The sequence below is a fragment of the Brassica napus genome, chromosome A2 (genome assembly GCF_020379485.1).
Source record: "Brassica napus cultivar Da-Ae chromosome A2, Da-Ae, whole genome shotgun sequence".
Classification (NCBI taxonomy): Eukaryota; Viridiplantae; Streptophyta; class Magnoliopsida; order Brassicales; family Brassicaceae; genus Brassica; species Brassica napus.
The window spans coordinates 28,437,757-28,453,721 of NC_063435.1; the positions used below are offsets into that span (position 1 = coordinate 28,437,757).

The 15,965-nt window shown below is 29.7% G+C and overlaps 2 protein-coding genes across 2 annotated transcripts; one reads left to right on the top strand and one right to left on the bottom strand.

Annotated features, from left to right (window-relative positions):
• The first annotated feature begins 68 nt into the window (after nucleotides 1–68).
• Nucleotides 69–4,610, top strand: LOC106445590 (transcription factor MYB34-like). Its single transcript, XM_013887205.3, has 3 exons — nucleotides 69–645; nucleotides 1,037–1,166; nucleotides 3,772–4,610. Exons 1-3 carry the CDS (start codon nucleotides 513–515, stop codon nucleotides 4,433–4,435), a joined length of 927 nt encoding a protein of 308 aa, XP_013742659.1. The 5' UTR covers nucleotides 69–512; the 3' UTR covers nucleotides 4,436–4,610.
• A 9,061-nt stretch (nucleotides 4,611–13,671) lies between these two features.
• Nucleotides 13,672–14,954, bottom strand: LOC106353933 (G-type lectin S-receptor-like serine/threonine-protein kinase RLK1). The gene is made up of 3 exons (XM_013793766.1): nucleotides 14,857–14,954; nucleotides 14,294–14,417; nucleotides 13,672–14,223 (listed from the first exon to the last, which is right to left on the bottom strand). Exons 1-3 carry the CDS (start codon nucleotides 14,952–14,954, stop codon nucleotides 13,672–13,674), a joined length of 774 nt encoding a protein of 257 aa, XP_013649220.1.
• Nucleotides 14,955–15,965: the final 1,011 nt, after the last annotated feature.

A 15,965-nucleotide genomic window follows, 5' to 3' on the forward strand; every position in this document is an offset into this window, starting at 1 on the left:
AGTGTCTCTTTATCTCTCTCTTCTTATTCTATTATAAAAGAGCACCTCTTACAATACTATAATCTGTGCGACAGAGTACAAGAATACCCATTGTTCTTGTTTTAGAAATCCGTTATATAATGATATAATCTGTGCGACAGAGCTCTTTAACAAAAAAAAAAATCTGTGCGACAGAAGAACACCATTGTTCTTGTTTTAGAAATCCGTTATATAATGATAACACGTTCACGTGTTCCTTGTCATAAAGAGTGTATCAGTGAGCAAAATATTCAAGTGTCTTTTGGTTCTGATCAAACGCTCTATTCAATTCTCTTAATTAGACATCTTTTCAATCTCTTTTCTTTCTTGTCTCTTTCTTTTTGATGAAAAAAATCTATTTTCATGTTAATTTCACTTAATTAAACAATGAATTAAAGAGTTTCCTCCCTGAAAAGTTCTCTAGCTAGGGTTGCAATTGAATCCTTTCAATTAGGTTTATATTTATAAATAAAATAAAATAAGAAAAACCAGAGATGGTGAGAACACCATGTTGCAAAGAAGAAGGAATAAGAAAAGGAGCTTGGACTCCCGAAGAAGATCAAAGGCTTATTGCTTATGTTCAACTACACGGTGAAAGTGGATGGCGTACTCTCCCGGAGAAAGCTGGTATTTTTATATTTTCTTTATTGTTTATTTATTAGGAATTCAATATAATTAACTAAGAGTTCCTTTTCACTTAATTTTATAATCGGTCTGTTTCACAAAGAAATATTTTAGTGTTTTCACACATATTAAAAAACACATTAGTAAATCAATATAATAAATATATTATTTTTTGTAATTTTTAATTTTCAATAAATTTTAACAAATACTAGTTCAAGAAAATCAATAAATTTTAAATTATCAATAAATTTTGACCAACACTAGTTTAAACAATTTACAACTTTTATAGAAACACACACACAAAAATTATCTTTGTAGAATAACTTTTTCTAAAATATCTTAACGGAAGGAAAGGAAAATATATTTATTAACAGTGTGTAAAATATGTTTATAGGATTGAAGAGATGTGGTAAGAGCTGTAGACTTAGATGGGCTAATTATCTAAAACCCGACATCAAGAGAGGAGAGTTTACACCTGAAGAAAATGACACTATTATCAAGCTTCATGCTCTTATGGGTAACAAGTAAGAAAAGTTTCCTTAGTAATAAATAATTAGTAATTTATAATTATATCTGTAATATTTAATAAATTTAATGGTGGTTTTTTTGTCATATTGATTTATTTGAAAATAATACTCCCTCCATTTTTTTTAAATAATGCATATTATAGAGTTTTAACACTTGTTAATAATACATATTAAATTTCAACTATAAATGCAAATTTTTTTGTTGTAATTATCTATTTTCATAATTCTAAACCAATAAGAATTAAGTAAAGACAATTAATTTTTGGAAGTTTACAATTATTCATTATTAGTTGACAAAATATGTATTAGAATATAAAAATGTAATTCTTTGAAACAATTTTTTTTTAAAAACATGTAGCTTTTTGAAACGGAGAGAATATAGTACAAGACATGGATCTATTTTCTAATTATCAGGAATCAACAACAACAAAAGAGTTATCAGAATTTCAAAATGTACTTGAAAGCCAAACATGTACTGATGTACATATCTTCACATAAATAACACTTTTCTTTCAAAAATCAATGAGTAAATAACTAGTTGGCAAAAAAGAATAAGCAAATAATTATTTAGCGAAAAAACAATAAGCAAATTATCATCTTTAACTTTTTTTTATAGTCATCTTTAACTTAGTTGATATCTATTCTATTAAAATAGAGGTCACAACTTCATTTTGTAATATTTTAAGTTGGACTATTATTTATAAAATCTATTAAATGTACATAACTTCATTATAATATCTTTTAATATCTTTATCTTTAATTTAATATAAAATAAATATTTATTTTCGAAAATTAATTTATTTAAATTTTAGTTATCAGAAAATATAATCAGAAACTTAAATTCAATTTTTTTTATTTATAAACGAAAATTATAAATTATAAAAAATATTTTAATGATAATAACAACTTAAAATTATTACTTTTCAAAAATACATTTTACAAAGATTTTGTTGGAAAGCAAAATCCATTTCTATTTAAATTTTAAAATTTAAATATCTTATTTATTAAACACATAAATCATGACTTATTACATGTGTGATTTTTCAATTTAAACTATTTCTTAGAGGCCACAACTTTAAATGTTTCTATCATATAACGTTACAATTTATGTCAATAATTTTTAAAACAAATCTAATATTCTTATTAATGGTTAAATTTTAATTTACACCCCTTTCGTAGATCATTTAATCTCTTTAAATATTATATATAAAGCTTTAGTCAATTATTATTAGCGTTTATATATTCCATTGAGTTAAAAAACCATTTCATTCTAATATTAAAAAATATACCAAATTAGTTTATTAATCACTATATATAAAGTTGTACATCTCCTACTCCAACCATAAATGGACGAACAATATATATATATAAAATAAATATATACATGAACAAATGCATTAAACATGAACACACTTTTATTATCTATATGCATACTAATATCATAGCATGAATGACCTATATATGTAAAAAAAATAAAAGTATTCCAACACTATTCTTTACGAAGAGAACACACATTTATCAAATTGGTTTAATGTTACAGTATATAACATAATTCCAACAAATTTTAATTTTACTTCATATTTGATTCTATTTTCAAATTTACCTTCAAATTATTATCATTTTCATAAATATCTTAAATTTATTATTAAAGACAAAATTAACCCTACCAAGATATTTATAAATATATAAGAATTATTTACAGAAGTTTATAAACTCAACTTCACCACCTAAATAATAAATCCTAACAATAATCGTTAAACCCTAAACTAAAATTTTAGGATATCTTTAATTGAGTTTTTTTTAAAATGCTATCCAAGTTGGTGTGTTTGAAGTAATTTTTCAAATAGGATTTTTACTACAAATTTTTTTGCAAATACAAAATATTATAGTTTATTTTAAAAATAATAATTTTGTTGTTTTTAGTAATATCCCAAAAAAATTCATCTCTATTATATAGGTTCGGTTTAATTTAATTTCCATATAAATTCCAAATTTTTTATATGAAACATAAAATTATGTAAAATAATATTGTTACATAATAATGCTTACAAAATAATTTTGTTTTACAAAATACATAAAAATTAGGGCTTTTTTGCTCAATAACCAAAAAAAAAAGAGAAATTAGATTTTGGGAGAGAGAGTACAGAGAGATAGGAAGAAAAAGTAGGAGAGATGGGGGGATTTTGGTTAGATTTTTAATTTTGTTTTTTTTCTTAGCTATTTGGCCTAATTTCCCTAAAAATTATGTAAAATAATATTGTCAGATAACAATGTTATATAAATTAAAAAAATTAGTATAAAAAGAATAAAACATGCACATCGGATGTGGAGGTCAAAATATAGTTATAACTTATTATAGATGCCCCATGGCAACACTCTATAATGAGAGAAGTAGCTGCAATCCTCATTAAAAAAATATTTAAAAACATTTTTGTGTAAAGTGAAACTTTATAAAAACAAGATCCAAGTTTATTGTTTTCGCATAATCTTATTAAGGTGTTCTGTTGTTATTTGTCTCTGCAATTCCAAGTATAAACATTTCGTTTTTAAACCGTTTCTCAAAAAAAAAAAAAAAAAAATTCTTATGTTACTATTGTGAAAGGTGGGCCGCAATAGCAACAAGCTTGGCGGGACGAACTGACAACGAGATCAAAAATTACTGGAACACAAATCTCAAGAAGCGTTTGACACAAAAAGGTCTTGATCCAACCACTCACAAACCGATCAATCCAACTGATCAAACCGGTTTCGAGCCAAAAGTTCATAAACTCGGTTCATCCGGTTGCGCAAGACTTCTTAACCACGTCGCAAGGAAATACGCCGGAGATTTAAACCGGGACCTACTAACCGGAATCATCATTGGAAACTCCTCAAACATCGCTGAGGGTTCACAAAACTCAGTTGAGGTCGATTCTCCGACTGAAAGTTCGACCTTCACATTGCTCAACAAAGCGGCGGCAAGATCAAGTGATGTCACATCGTTTCTGACCAACAATATGTCGTCATCTCCCGGTCTTTCCAACAACTGTTCCTTTGCCGACAATCTCGACCTATTCTTTAGCAACGAAGTGATCTCCGATATGTCTATGAATGTCGATAATGTTTGCATTATGGAAGAGTTGAGGGATATTTTAAGCTACGGCGGTGCTGACGCCGGAGATGTCAAAGACTTGCCGGAGTTTAATGTAACTGATGGGATGGAGTTTCTTGGTTCTTGGAACGTAGAAGATGACTTGGACTTGGAGAATTATTATTGGGTTCGTTAGATTCCAAGATTGGTGCCGTCTTTGTCTGATAAGTGACGACTCAGAAATAAAACCAATTACACGTTGGTTGTTTCTTTAATTGATGTGTTGCTATATCGTCACATGGCGGAATAGTGAGTGTGTGTTGTAATAAAAATAAAAATAAATAATAAATAAGTGTTTCTTTTTCGAGTCATTTTATAAACTTTATATAACTATACGCGTGTTCCTGAAAAAAAAAACTATACGAGTCTGTTTATAATTTTATATAGAAACATGAAAAATAGTTCTCTATAGAAAAAATGACTAACAAATAACAACTATAGACCGTTAAAAAATCCTCATAAAAGTCATATGAGCTTTTTAATTATTATAGAAAAATATCTGCTTTTCAATACGGCATGCGACTAGGATAATACATAAATTCTCGTTCTATTGAAATAATTATTTATTTAGCTTAACTATACATAATAATTTATATTATAATTTATGAAAGTTAATCTATTTCAGAAATCAACTCATAAATCACTGGGACGAATTTAAGAAGAAAAAGCACAAACTACATGTTGTGATTCTAGACCTGAGCGATTACGGATTTCGGTCTCTAAAACTTCTAATGTTCAAAAAAAAAACATCACTCCACCCACATACATAATCACCAAAATTAAGATATTCATGACTTGGGGACATTATGATCATTAAAATAAATGTATATATATTTATTTTCGAAAACATAATTTTACTGTAAAGTAGTATGTCTTATTCTGATCAATAATTGAAATGCTGATTTTTTTTTTCATTTGCTAGACCGATATATATATTCCGAAAACGTGAATATCCCCTTTCGGAAAAAAAAAGAATATCCCCATTCGTATGTGATATTCCAGTATGACAATGATAGCATGGGTCGTCCACTATGACTCCTTTTTGGGGGCAGATTCACGTGAACGCATAATCTTTGTAGATTTTTTACATAGATACACGTTTATAGTTCATACATGTTACACAAAAAAAAAAAAAAGTTCATACGAGGAGCATTTAGATCTATGTAACTTAAGCTGTCCATACAAAAAACTTTAATATCTATGATCAGAGCCAGCCCCTGGGTCAAGCCGAGGAGCAGTGGCCTCCGCTCTTAATAATACAAATATAATTTCGGCAACAAATTTTTAATAACATTTTTGGGTTTAGTGGCTAAATCTGAATGTAACAGACCCTCTTTGCCCAACCAAGGTTCTAAGCTCAGTAGAGAGACCCTTTTTTAAAACTTGCTTCTGGTCCCCAATTTTCTAGGACAGGCACTATATGACATGCAAACATTTCTAGGCCTACATGTAGACTTGAAAAGATATAGTTACTTACTGTAAGAGAAAACATTACCCTTCGTACAAAATCGAACATCTAGGTAATTGCATGCATACACGTAACTTGAAGAGATGTGGGTTACTGTTAGAGAAAATAATATGCATGCATGGATAGTGGAATATATATATATATATATATATATATATATATATATATATATATATATCTGGGGAATTAGTTAATTGAATATCAAAGCATATCTATATTCCAGTAAATAACTTATTAATTACTTCGACTCTCAGGTTTGGGCCGGTTGGCTACCTGGTTAGTATGGTGAACCTCTTTCTCAAGAAGGAAAATATTTTTTTTTTACTGCAAACATTCACAGATTCATGTTGATTCTGTAAACCAAAGTGGTAACTCTGCATTCATATGTACGACGAAATACAGTTGTTTCCTAGCATTGCGTGTTAAACTATCCATCTTCAAGAAGAAAAATATATATTACTAAAATCAGTGTGCGTCTCTTTCCTTTTTTTTTTGAGAAAGGGCACAAATCAGTGTGAGTCTTGCTTTTCCTTTGTTTCTTCTTGTATAACTTCCTTTTTTTGCCACTTTATCATTTCGAATGTTAAAATATACATTTTTATATCACATAACTCACTAAGAAGGATGTATAAGAGAGTTATGGAAAATCCAAATATGAATAAATCAATAAATACAAATCAAGATACTAAATAAATGACATGATGTAATTCTTCAAAAGTTTAAGGTAAGTTTCTAGTATTGCTTCAAATTATACTATACATAGATGATTTGCAATTTAACAATAACTAGATTTTATTCTGCGCGTCCGTATGGGTGTATTTTTAAAAAAATATGATGCTATTTGTTTTTATGTCACTATTTAGGGTTGGACAAAATACTCGAATTCGAAGAACTGAACCGATCCCAATCCGAATAAGTAGTACCAAATCCAAACCAAAGTTGATTAAATATGTGAATTATTCCAAATTTTGGTATTTGAAGAACTGAAACCTAATCCGATCTGAACCGAAGTATTTTGGGTATCCAAGATAGATTTATATACTTATATATATTAATTATTTTTAGATTTAATATATATAAAAACATCCAGAATACATATGCTATTTTTAAGTTCATTTAAATACTTGAAAATATATACAAATAATCAAACATAAATATCTAAAATAGTTAACATATACTCAAAACTCCAAAAATACTTTAATAATTATTAATTCTCTATCCAAATATTTAAACCAAACCAATTTATATGTTAAGTTATGTATTGTGGTATATGTTATTCAAATTTATATGTAATATATTCTAATGTTTATAGATTTTTTTTTTTAAAAATTAAAGCATATAATAAATTTTAAAATTTTTTAAATAATTTAAATTAATTATCCAAATCCGAACTGAATCCTCAAAGATATGAACCGAACACGAAATCCCAAACAGACCCGAAAATGAACCCGAACGCCCACCCCTAATCACTATTATATATCCTATATGTGTCGTCATAGGTTACAAAAATATGTGTTATTATATAATTAATTGTATTTTATACGTACCATCAAATAGGTAATATTAATTTTATACGTACAATCATATAAATAATTTCATATATTATATTTTTAAATTTCAATGTAAAATATAAAAAAACATAATTTAAATTGGTGTTTGAAATTGGGCTTTGTATTGTATTTTTATATATATATTGAAAACATTTTTATAATGGTTATTGGAAAATGTGATAGTAAAAATCAATTTTTGAATATATGTATAATTTTCAATGAATTTTTTTATATAAATCAGTTTTTGATTTGAATATGTATATATATCAAGTAACATAAGTCCATTACTTTTTAATATTTTATGTAATAAACTTCTAATTTTTTAATAGCATAAGCCTATTACTTTTTTATTTAACTTACTTGTTATCTATGTTTTCAAACAACATTATATTTATTTTTTTACTACTATACATGTTTCCAAACAAATACTAAAACTATTTCTACTTTAATAAGATAGATATCACATATGTGTACCAAGTTACAGAACATACTCTGTTTATTCTCATAATAAAACAAATGTTTGAAAAGAAGAAAATAAAAACAAAACATACACGATTGGTATCTCAACTATTTTGATTCATGATCTGATTTTAAATAATATACTTTCATGCCTCCCCACTTGCTCAGGTACAAATCCCCTTCTTCATTTTGTATATTTTATTTTTTTAACCACGCAAAGTGGCGGTTAGATTATGTATATGATGATCAGAGCCGACGTACAAAATAGAGACGAGAAACCACGTCATGGTGATCTAATGGTTTCTACTAGAAGGAGAGTTATCATGTTGGTCCGGACAAGGGATTGACTTCTCTGTAGTACGAAATTATTAGTTCGACATATGACCACACGGATATGGATCCATGTTTACGGTCCATTTGAATATCCGGGAAATGATCCATCTATGAATTGCACTTTCCACCCAGAAGTTAGATTTGTGTCTTTAATAGACCCGGGCTTAACACTTATCAGTTCAAAAAAAAAATTGAGACAAGAAAGAAAGCATTAAGAAAAGCCTTTTTCAGAAAAAAAAAAAGAAAAAGAAAAAAGAAAAAGCATGCATTGAGAAAAATATATGAAAGTATTTCTTCAAACGTAATTACCGGTGATGAATATTCCAAATATATAAGCATTAAACAGAGAATATTTTGGTAATTATGTTACTATTTTAAGTTTGGCAGAAATTACAAAGACAGTAATAACAAACTGAAACACAGACATCCCCTATATATTATTTGAGAAGCATTACAACTTCTTTTTGTAGCCACATGTCATCATTAGATTGATTCTTAGAATCATTAGAGAAATATGTTGGTCCATCTAATTATATAATAAACTTTTTATTAAACTAACAATAAATTCATCAATAATGTACTTTATTATTTCCTTTAATAAAATTTACGAAATTACCTAATGTGGCTAAAATATATATGACAATTAATAATTTTGAATAATAAAGATTTGATAAAAAAAATTAGTGTATCTTCTATCATATTTGTTTAATTTAAAACTATTAAATAAATTAAACAACCACAATAACCATATAATAAAAATTTAGATTTTTCTGTATATGTTATATTTTGAATTTTTAAAAACGACTATAAATTACTAAAACTGTTAAAAACCTCACATTCAAATTTTGTGATCCATGGTTTAAAATTTATGTTATGAAGAAATACAAATGATTACAAAATTATATAAGTAAAAAGTCTAATTTAACTAATTATTTTAATATATATATATATATATATCATTTTAAATTAAACTATAAACCATATAAAATACATAAATAATTTAGTTTCAAAATTTACTTTGAACAGTTTTTTTGATAAAAGCTTTGAACGAATATTGACAACTTATTTTTAAAAAATATAAATTACTAAAACTATTAATCCCACAATAAAAATTTTGTTATGAGTAATTTAATTTTTTTTTTACAAGATACAAATGATCAAAAAAATATATGAGTAGAAATCATCATTTAATAGACATTAATATTAAAAATATACTAAAATATACTATGTATGTTAGTATCATTTAAATTTAATTACATATCCTATCAAATATAAAAAAATATTTTTTGGATTAATAAAATTGATTTATATGTTCACACCAATTTAATTATATATCTAATACTTACTGACTTTTAATTATTCAATATATATTTATTATTTTATAATTTGTAAAAATATTTAATACATAAAATAATTTTTATATATAATGTTCATCCCGCGCAATGCGCGGATCTTAACCTAGTATATATATAAACAGCTTGTGCAAAACCCATCTTCATTTGATAGATCACTACTATAACAACCTACGAAAACAACCAGTTAGGTGTTTTTTAATTATTTTCTGAACGGGTTTGAAACGAGAAAAGTTTTGGTTGGCTATAACAAACTAAATTGGTATGTTCGCTACTAAAAGTGCACCAAAATACAAATGTTTTGGGTATAGGGTTTGGGTTTAGGGGTTTGGATTTGGGTTTAGAATTTAGGGTATAGGGTTTAGAATTTAAAATTTAGGGTTTAGGGATTCGCTGGAAGCGTTAGCGTCGTTAAAATTAGCATTTTTATTTTTTGTAGCTATTTTTTGTTTAGTTTAATATTTTTTAATTAATAATTTAAGTGGAAATTTGATTGGTTATAAAGGATAAGGTGAATTTAAAAAATCTTCCTAGGGTGAACCTAAATTCTGTCCTTATAAAATCCTCCTAAAACAAATAAACTTTAAAAAGATCTGCTTAACATTATTTCATGCGAGTAAGAAAAAAGTACATGAGTTGAGTTGTCGTTCGGTTGAAATAATTATATATTTAGCCTAACTACATATACATTTTCTTTTCTTTTCTTTTTTTGCTAAAAACTAAACTATACGTGAGAATTTATTTAATAATTTATGAAATTAATCCATTTCGTACATTACCACACCAAGCTAACAAGTAACAACACTCACACACATACAGAATCTCCAAAATTAAGTTATCACGATCATTAAACTCTTTAGAATTATTAACTTTGAACTTAGTGTAAAGTAACCTGTCTTATTCAGATCAATAACTGAAAGTGCTTTTTTCCGTTCTTTTTTCTTTCTTTTAATTCTTCTGCTAGGCTGCAATATATATTCCCGAAAACGTGAATCCCACATCCAATATGACAAGATAACGTGGGTCGTCTATTATGATTACTTTTTGAAGGCAGATAAACGTGAACGCATTATCTTTGAAGATATACATATTATTACTATGGCATGGCATTAAGTTACACTCATTTATACGAGATTACGAGTAGCATTTAGATTTATATATAACTTAAGCTGCCCATGTAGAAAACTTCAATATCTATGACATAAACATCTACGTAGGTCTACACGTAGACTCAATAAGATGTATGTTACTGTTCAAGAAAACATACCTGTGTAACGTTTAAGCTAACTAAATTCGACTAAAATCCGACATCTAGCTTATCCAGGTACCTTTTTGTTCTTATTTTTATTTTTATATCTGACTAATTAATCAGTTAATTGAATATCAAAACATGTATAGTGTAATTACGTTTGCGCTCAAGGTCGTCCCCAGGATTGGTTTGTTAAACCTCTCTTTCAATGAGGAAAAGAGATATTACTAAATTCAGTGTTGTTTTCTTTGCTTGTGTAGGTGATGTCCTACTAGTATCTTCTCTAAACCTTATTTTGTCTGGGTTTCACCTGTACGTGTATGTTTAAACCCGATTATTTTGTCATTTAATCCATTCAAATGTTATAAAATTTTACTTTTTCAAATCATATAACACACTAAAGGAGGACGTATATAAGAGAGTTGGGTAAAAGCGAAATATGTAAATCTATAAAAGTAAATCAAGATTCTAAATGAAATGCAAGATGTAATGTTACATAATGCTTCAAATAATACATATAGGTGATTTGGAATAAAGTCAGGTATTTGTACCAATAACTACAAAACATACACGATTGGTATCTCAATTATTTTGATTCATGATCTGATTAAAATATTAAACTTTCATGCTTCCCCACTTGCTCAGGTACAAAGCCCCTCGTTCTTTTTTTTCGTATATTAATTAAAAATGAAGTATATATTTCTAAACCACACAAAGTAGTGGTTGGATTGTGTTATTTACATGATGATCAGAGCCAACGTACACAATATAGATGAAAAACGAGACTAAAGTATTTCCTTCAAACATTATTAACGGTAATGAATGTTCTAAAAAAGCGTTAAACATATAAAAATGTTTTTATTAATATTTCGAAAGGGTTTAAATATACAAAAGTTTCGGTTTGCTATAACAATGTAACTGATGTTCGCTACTAGAAGTATATCACATGAACATACAGCGCCAATAATATATCATCGTCATCCTCTGACAAAATTAGACTACTGTCCAGCTTGTTGTGACGATGTTCTCATCTTACATTTTGTGGTAAGAGCATCAATATGAATGCCTAATTTATTCGGCTACCTAAAATGAAATAAAATCATGAAAAAGTTGTGCTCCAGCTCGTCTCCATGTGATATTTATAGTTACTTTTTTTTTTTACAGCAAATATTTACAAACTTATATTGACTCTGTAAACCATATCGGTAACTCCACATTCATGTGATATTTATACTTACATTTCATCAATAAAACGTGTTTTGACGTTAAGACTATAGTTTTTCTGTTAAAACTTTAGTTTAAAAAAGACTTCATAACACTCGTCATGTATGCTTGTCTAATTAACGTTGGACTAACGTTGAACTTGGTGGATATTTCAAATTAACAAAGAACCCATACATACATGTGCTGAAATTAATATTATATTTACACGTAATTTAAGTAGATCTTCCTCTAATGGTATTAGTTTAACCAATAAAACGGCCAAATTATTATAAGACAATTCTGATTCAACTTTTCTTCCGTAGAATAAGTATAGTTACTGTAGAAAAATAATAATGTGAAAACATCGACATTATGGGATAATAACTTATACTGATGTAGTAATATTTGTTGATTTTTGTTTGTAACAAATAGGTTTATTAGTTTTCCTCAACTGCGCAACTCAAACCTAGAAAACATTGAAGTGCACGTTTTAGGAAATTCTAATAAGCTACCTAAATTCGATGGCAGTATATATTTGTTTTGAAGTTTTTGTCTCTGTTTTTTTCTCCAACACTTGGTTGGGGTGCCTCTCTCTCAATGAATCTCAAGCCCACCGAAAACATTTTCCTAAATTTTAACTTATTTCTGGAAAGGTTGTAATTCTAAGAGAAGAATGAAATTATGTCTCAGACGAAAAAAAAACTTTAAAACAAATTCAAATTACAGACTTTTTAGAAAAAGATTCCAAGAACAAATGAGTAGCATATTTTCTTTGCCACAAATGGCTAGAAAGTAAGGATAGTAACAAGACAGCTTTATATGGGCCGGCCGCATGTGGACAAACATACCCCACTTGCTGGCCTCCGCAACTATTGACTAAAAATGATAATTATTAAAAATGAATGCAAATGCAAAATACAAAAATAAATAACGAGAGAAAAAGAGAGTATACAGTACTATCAAATTTTTAATAAAGTATCTAACTTTCGATTACAAAAAAGGAGAGAACAATCTAGAAATTTCTGATGTGGTATGTGCCATGGAGTATGGACGATGCGCATATGTAAACAGATATAACCAATTATAGTTTAACTTGTACAGTTGTGTTTCAAAAAAAAAAGTTTCACTTGTAATCATCACAAGTCACAACTGTACTTGGAGAATAAACATTAGAACTTTAAATCCTAGAATATAGAGATGGACACAGGACACGATATCTTGAAGTACCAAACTTGTTATTCGGATCCACCTACAAGAACCTTTCAGCCCATTCACATTTTGGCCTTTGGTAAATGCAGATAGTATTAAACCCACAAGCTAGATTCCTAAGCTCATTGGCATCAACATATGGTCCAAATCTCTTTGCACATATATTATCCGGCTCTGACCAAGCCAGAGACCATCCAATATTATTGCTCCACTGCCTCTTGCGATGATAGTAGAACGGCTCGGTGATAAGTCTTTGGACAATGCGGTATCTTTTTTGTTGACATAGAATCTCGTTGAAATTGTCTCTCAATACTAGTACATACATGTAGCCTGACTCGTTGAAAACCAACCAAGTCCCTGGATTCTAACTATCATTGATGTTACTTGAGTGGCATGAAAAGTATACATCTCTTAAGGGGAAAAAATCAAACACGTGACACCGGACCACAAGATAGATACTCTTCACAAGAAAATATACTATAAGGAGAAGGGTTTGGAGGATAATGAACTTGAGCCACACCTTCAAGCATCTGCGTTACAGTTCATATGTTAGGTCTCATTCCTGGTTCTTGTATACACCATATCCCTATTTTCGCATATCTCTCTACCATCTCCATATCCTCCATCACCTAAGTCGTCTTCCATAAGATCACCCAGCCTCCTATTTCGGAAACAATCATATGCCCAATTGATGAGAATCACGTTATCCTCAAGATCAACTGCTTTCTTGCAGCACACGATTTCTAAAAGCATTACTCCGTAGCAATATACATCTACTTTGGATGAAATGGGATTGTTCCTGAACCACTCCATCGCGATGGTTCCACAGATGTTTGTGAGAGTATTCGTTTGGTTCATCCTCAGAAGCTTTGCTAGACCGGAGTCCGAGATGCGTGGACTGTAAGACTCATCTAGAAGTATGTTTTGCGGTTTTATGTCGCAGTGTATGATTTGCTCACAACATTCTTCATGTAGATACAAGATTCCACGTGAAATCTCCACAGCGATTCTCCTTCTATCTTTCCAGTTAGGTCTTGGACGCTTGAAAAGGAAACTGGCAAGCGTCCCATGCGGTAAGTACTCGTAGACGATCAAACGACTCTACCCTTCGTTGCAAAAAGCCAATGAGCCTCGCAAGATTCTTGTGATACGTCTGACCTATCGCTATAACCTCGTTTCTAAACTCTTTCTCGCCTTCTTGAACCACTCGGTCTAGTTTCTTGACAGCCACGGTAACTTGAGAATCGCCTACAACTTTTAAAACTCCTTTATAGACGATCCCATATGCTTGGATCCTTCAAGACAAAACGAATAGGCTCCTAAACATTAACACCAACGTTGGTTTCGGTATTCTCTTGTTGACAAGTTTGCATCTCAAACCTCGGCACACAGTCACCATCACTGGTCTCAATAATTTTATAAACTTCATTTTAATGTCAGAAAATAATATCCTAAAATTTTGGTAGTTTTAGTATAAAAAGTTTCAGATTCTGGATCTTTCGCTGAACGGATTTTATAAGACAAAAAAAACATTTAATACTATTAAATTTTATTTTTTTAAAGATTATTCTTAATGTTATATAAAATTATATTTTTATAATATTTTTTGATGAAAATAAAAATACATTCAAATAAAATATTTTTTGTATAAATAATATATACTTTTATTAAAAATGGTCTTTAGCTATTAAGATATAGAGAACACGAGATGGGATCCGGGGTGATTTAACTCACCTGATTGGCAACAGAGTGTCTGTGGGATTATCGACGCTCGACCACAAATCCTTACTGGAATCTTTGCTTAACAGGCGGAAGTTTCCAGCGTCGGTCATGCGCACTTGTTAAACAGAACCGTTACTCGGATTCAGTGAATAACTCCAGAGCCGTTGACCTCGAGGGTCAGCGAGAACCAAACCGCGATCTGCGGTTAGTGTAACCTTGGAACCAGCAGGGACAAGGCCACTAGTGCTGTTGACATCTTGTGCGTGCCACACGATGGTTGTGTTGGGAGTCTTGTAGAACCATATGGATAGATTGAAACTAATATGATAACTACTAGGAGATTTAGATAAATCCTATTAATGTCTAGATAATGATGTATTTACTCTATCTCCTTATGAGATTAGGATCTCTCAACCTTGTATATAAGGAGCCTATTGGCCGTACATAATGACACACAAACTATTTACTTCTACATTCATTCCGTTATATGGTATCAGAGCAGAAAGATTCTTTGACCTAAAAACGTTTTTTCCTTGCCGTGTTTCTAAAGGAATATGGCGGATACTACTTCTACTTTATCTTCTACGCCAGCTCCGGCGATTACTACTACAGAACTCTCTAATTCCTCTCCGTACTACCTTCATCCATCTGATAACCCTGGAGCTCTCATCACTTCCGTCTTGCTTCGCGGTGATAACTATACAGAATGGGCCACTGAACTTTCTAACTCAATTCAAGCCAAACGGAAGCTTGGATTTCTCAATGGTTCAATACTCAAACCAACGACTGAACCTGACCTCTCTCGATGGCTTGCAACGAACTCTATGCTCGTTGGTTGGATACGAACTTCCATTGATCCTAAAATACGCTCGACAGTAACCTTTGTTCCGGATGCTCATAAACTCTGGGAGACTCTACAACGTCGCTTCTCTGTCCGCAATGGAGTTCGGATTCATCAGTTACGCGATGCAATTGGTTCATGTCAACAGAATGGCCAATCTGTTATAGACTATTATGGTCGGCTTACCAAACTTTGGGAAGAGCTTGACAATCTTGCGACAACTCGTGCGTGTACCTGCGAAGCTGCACCAGATATTGAAAAAGAACGAGAAGAGATTCGG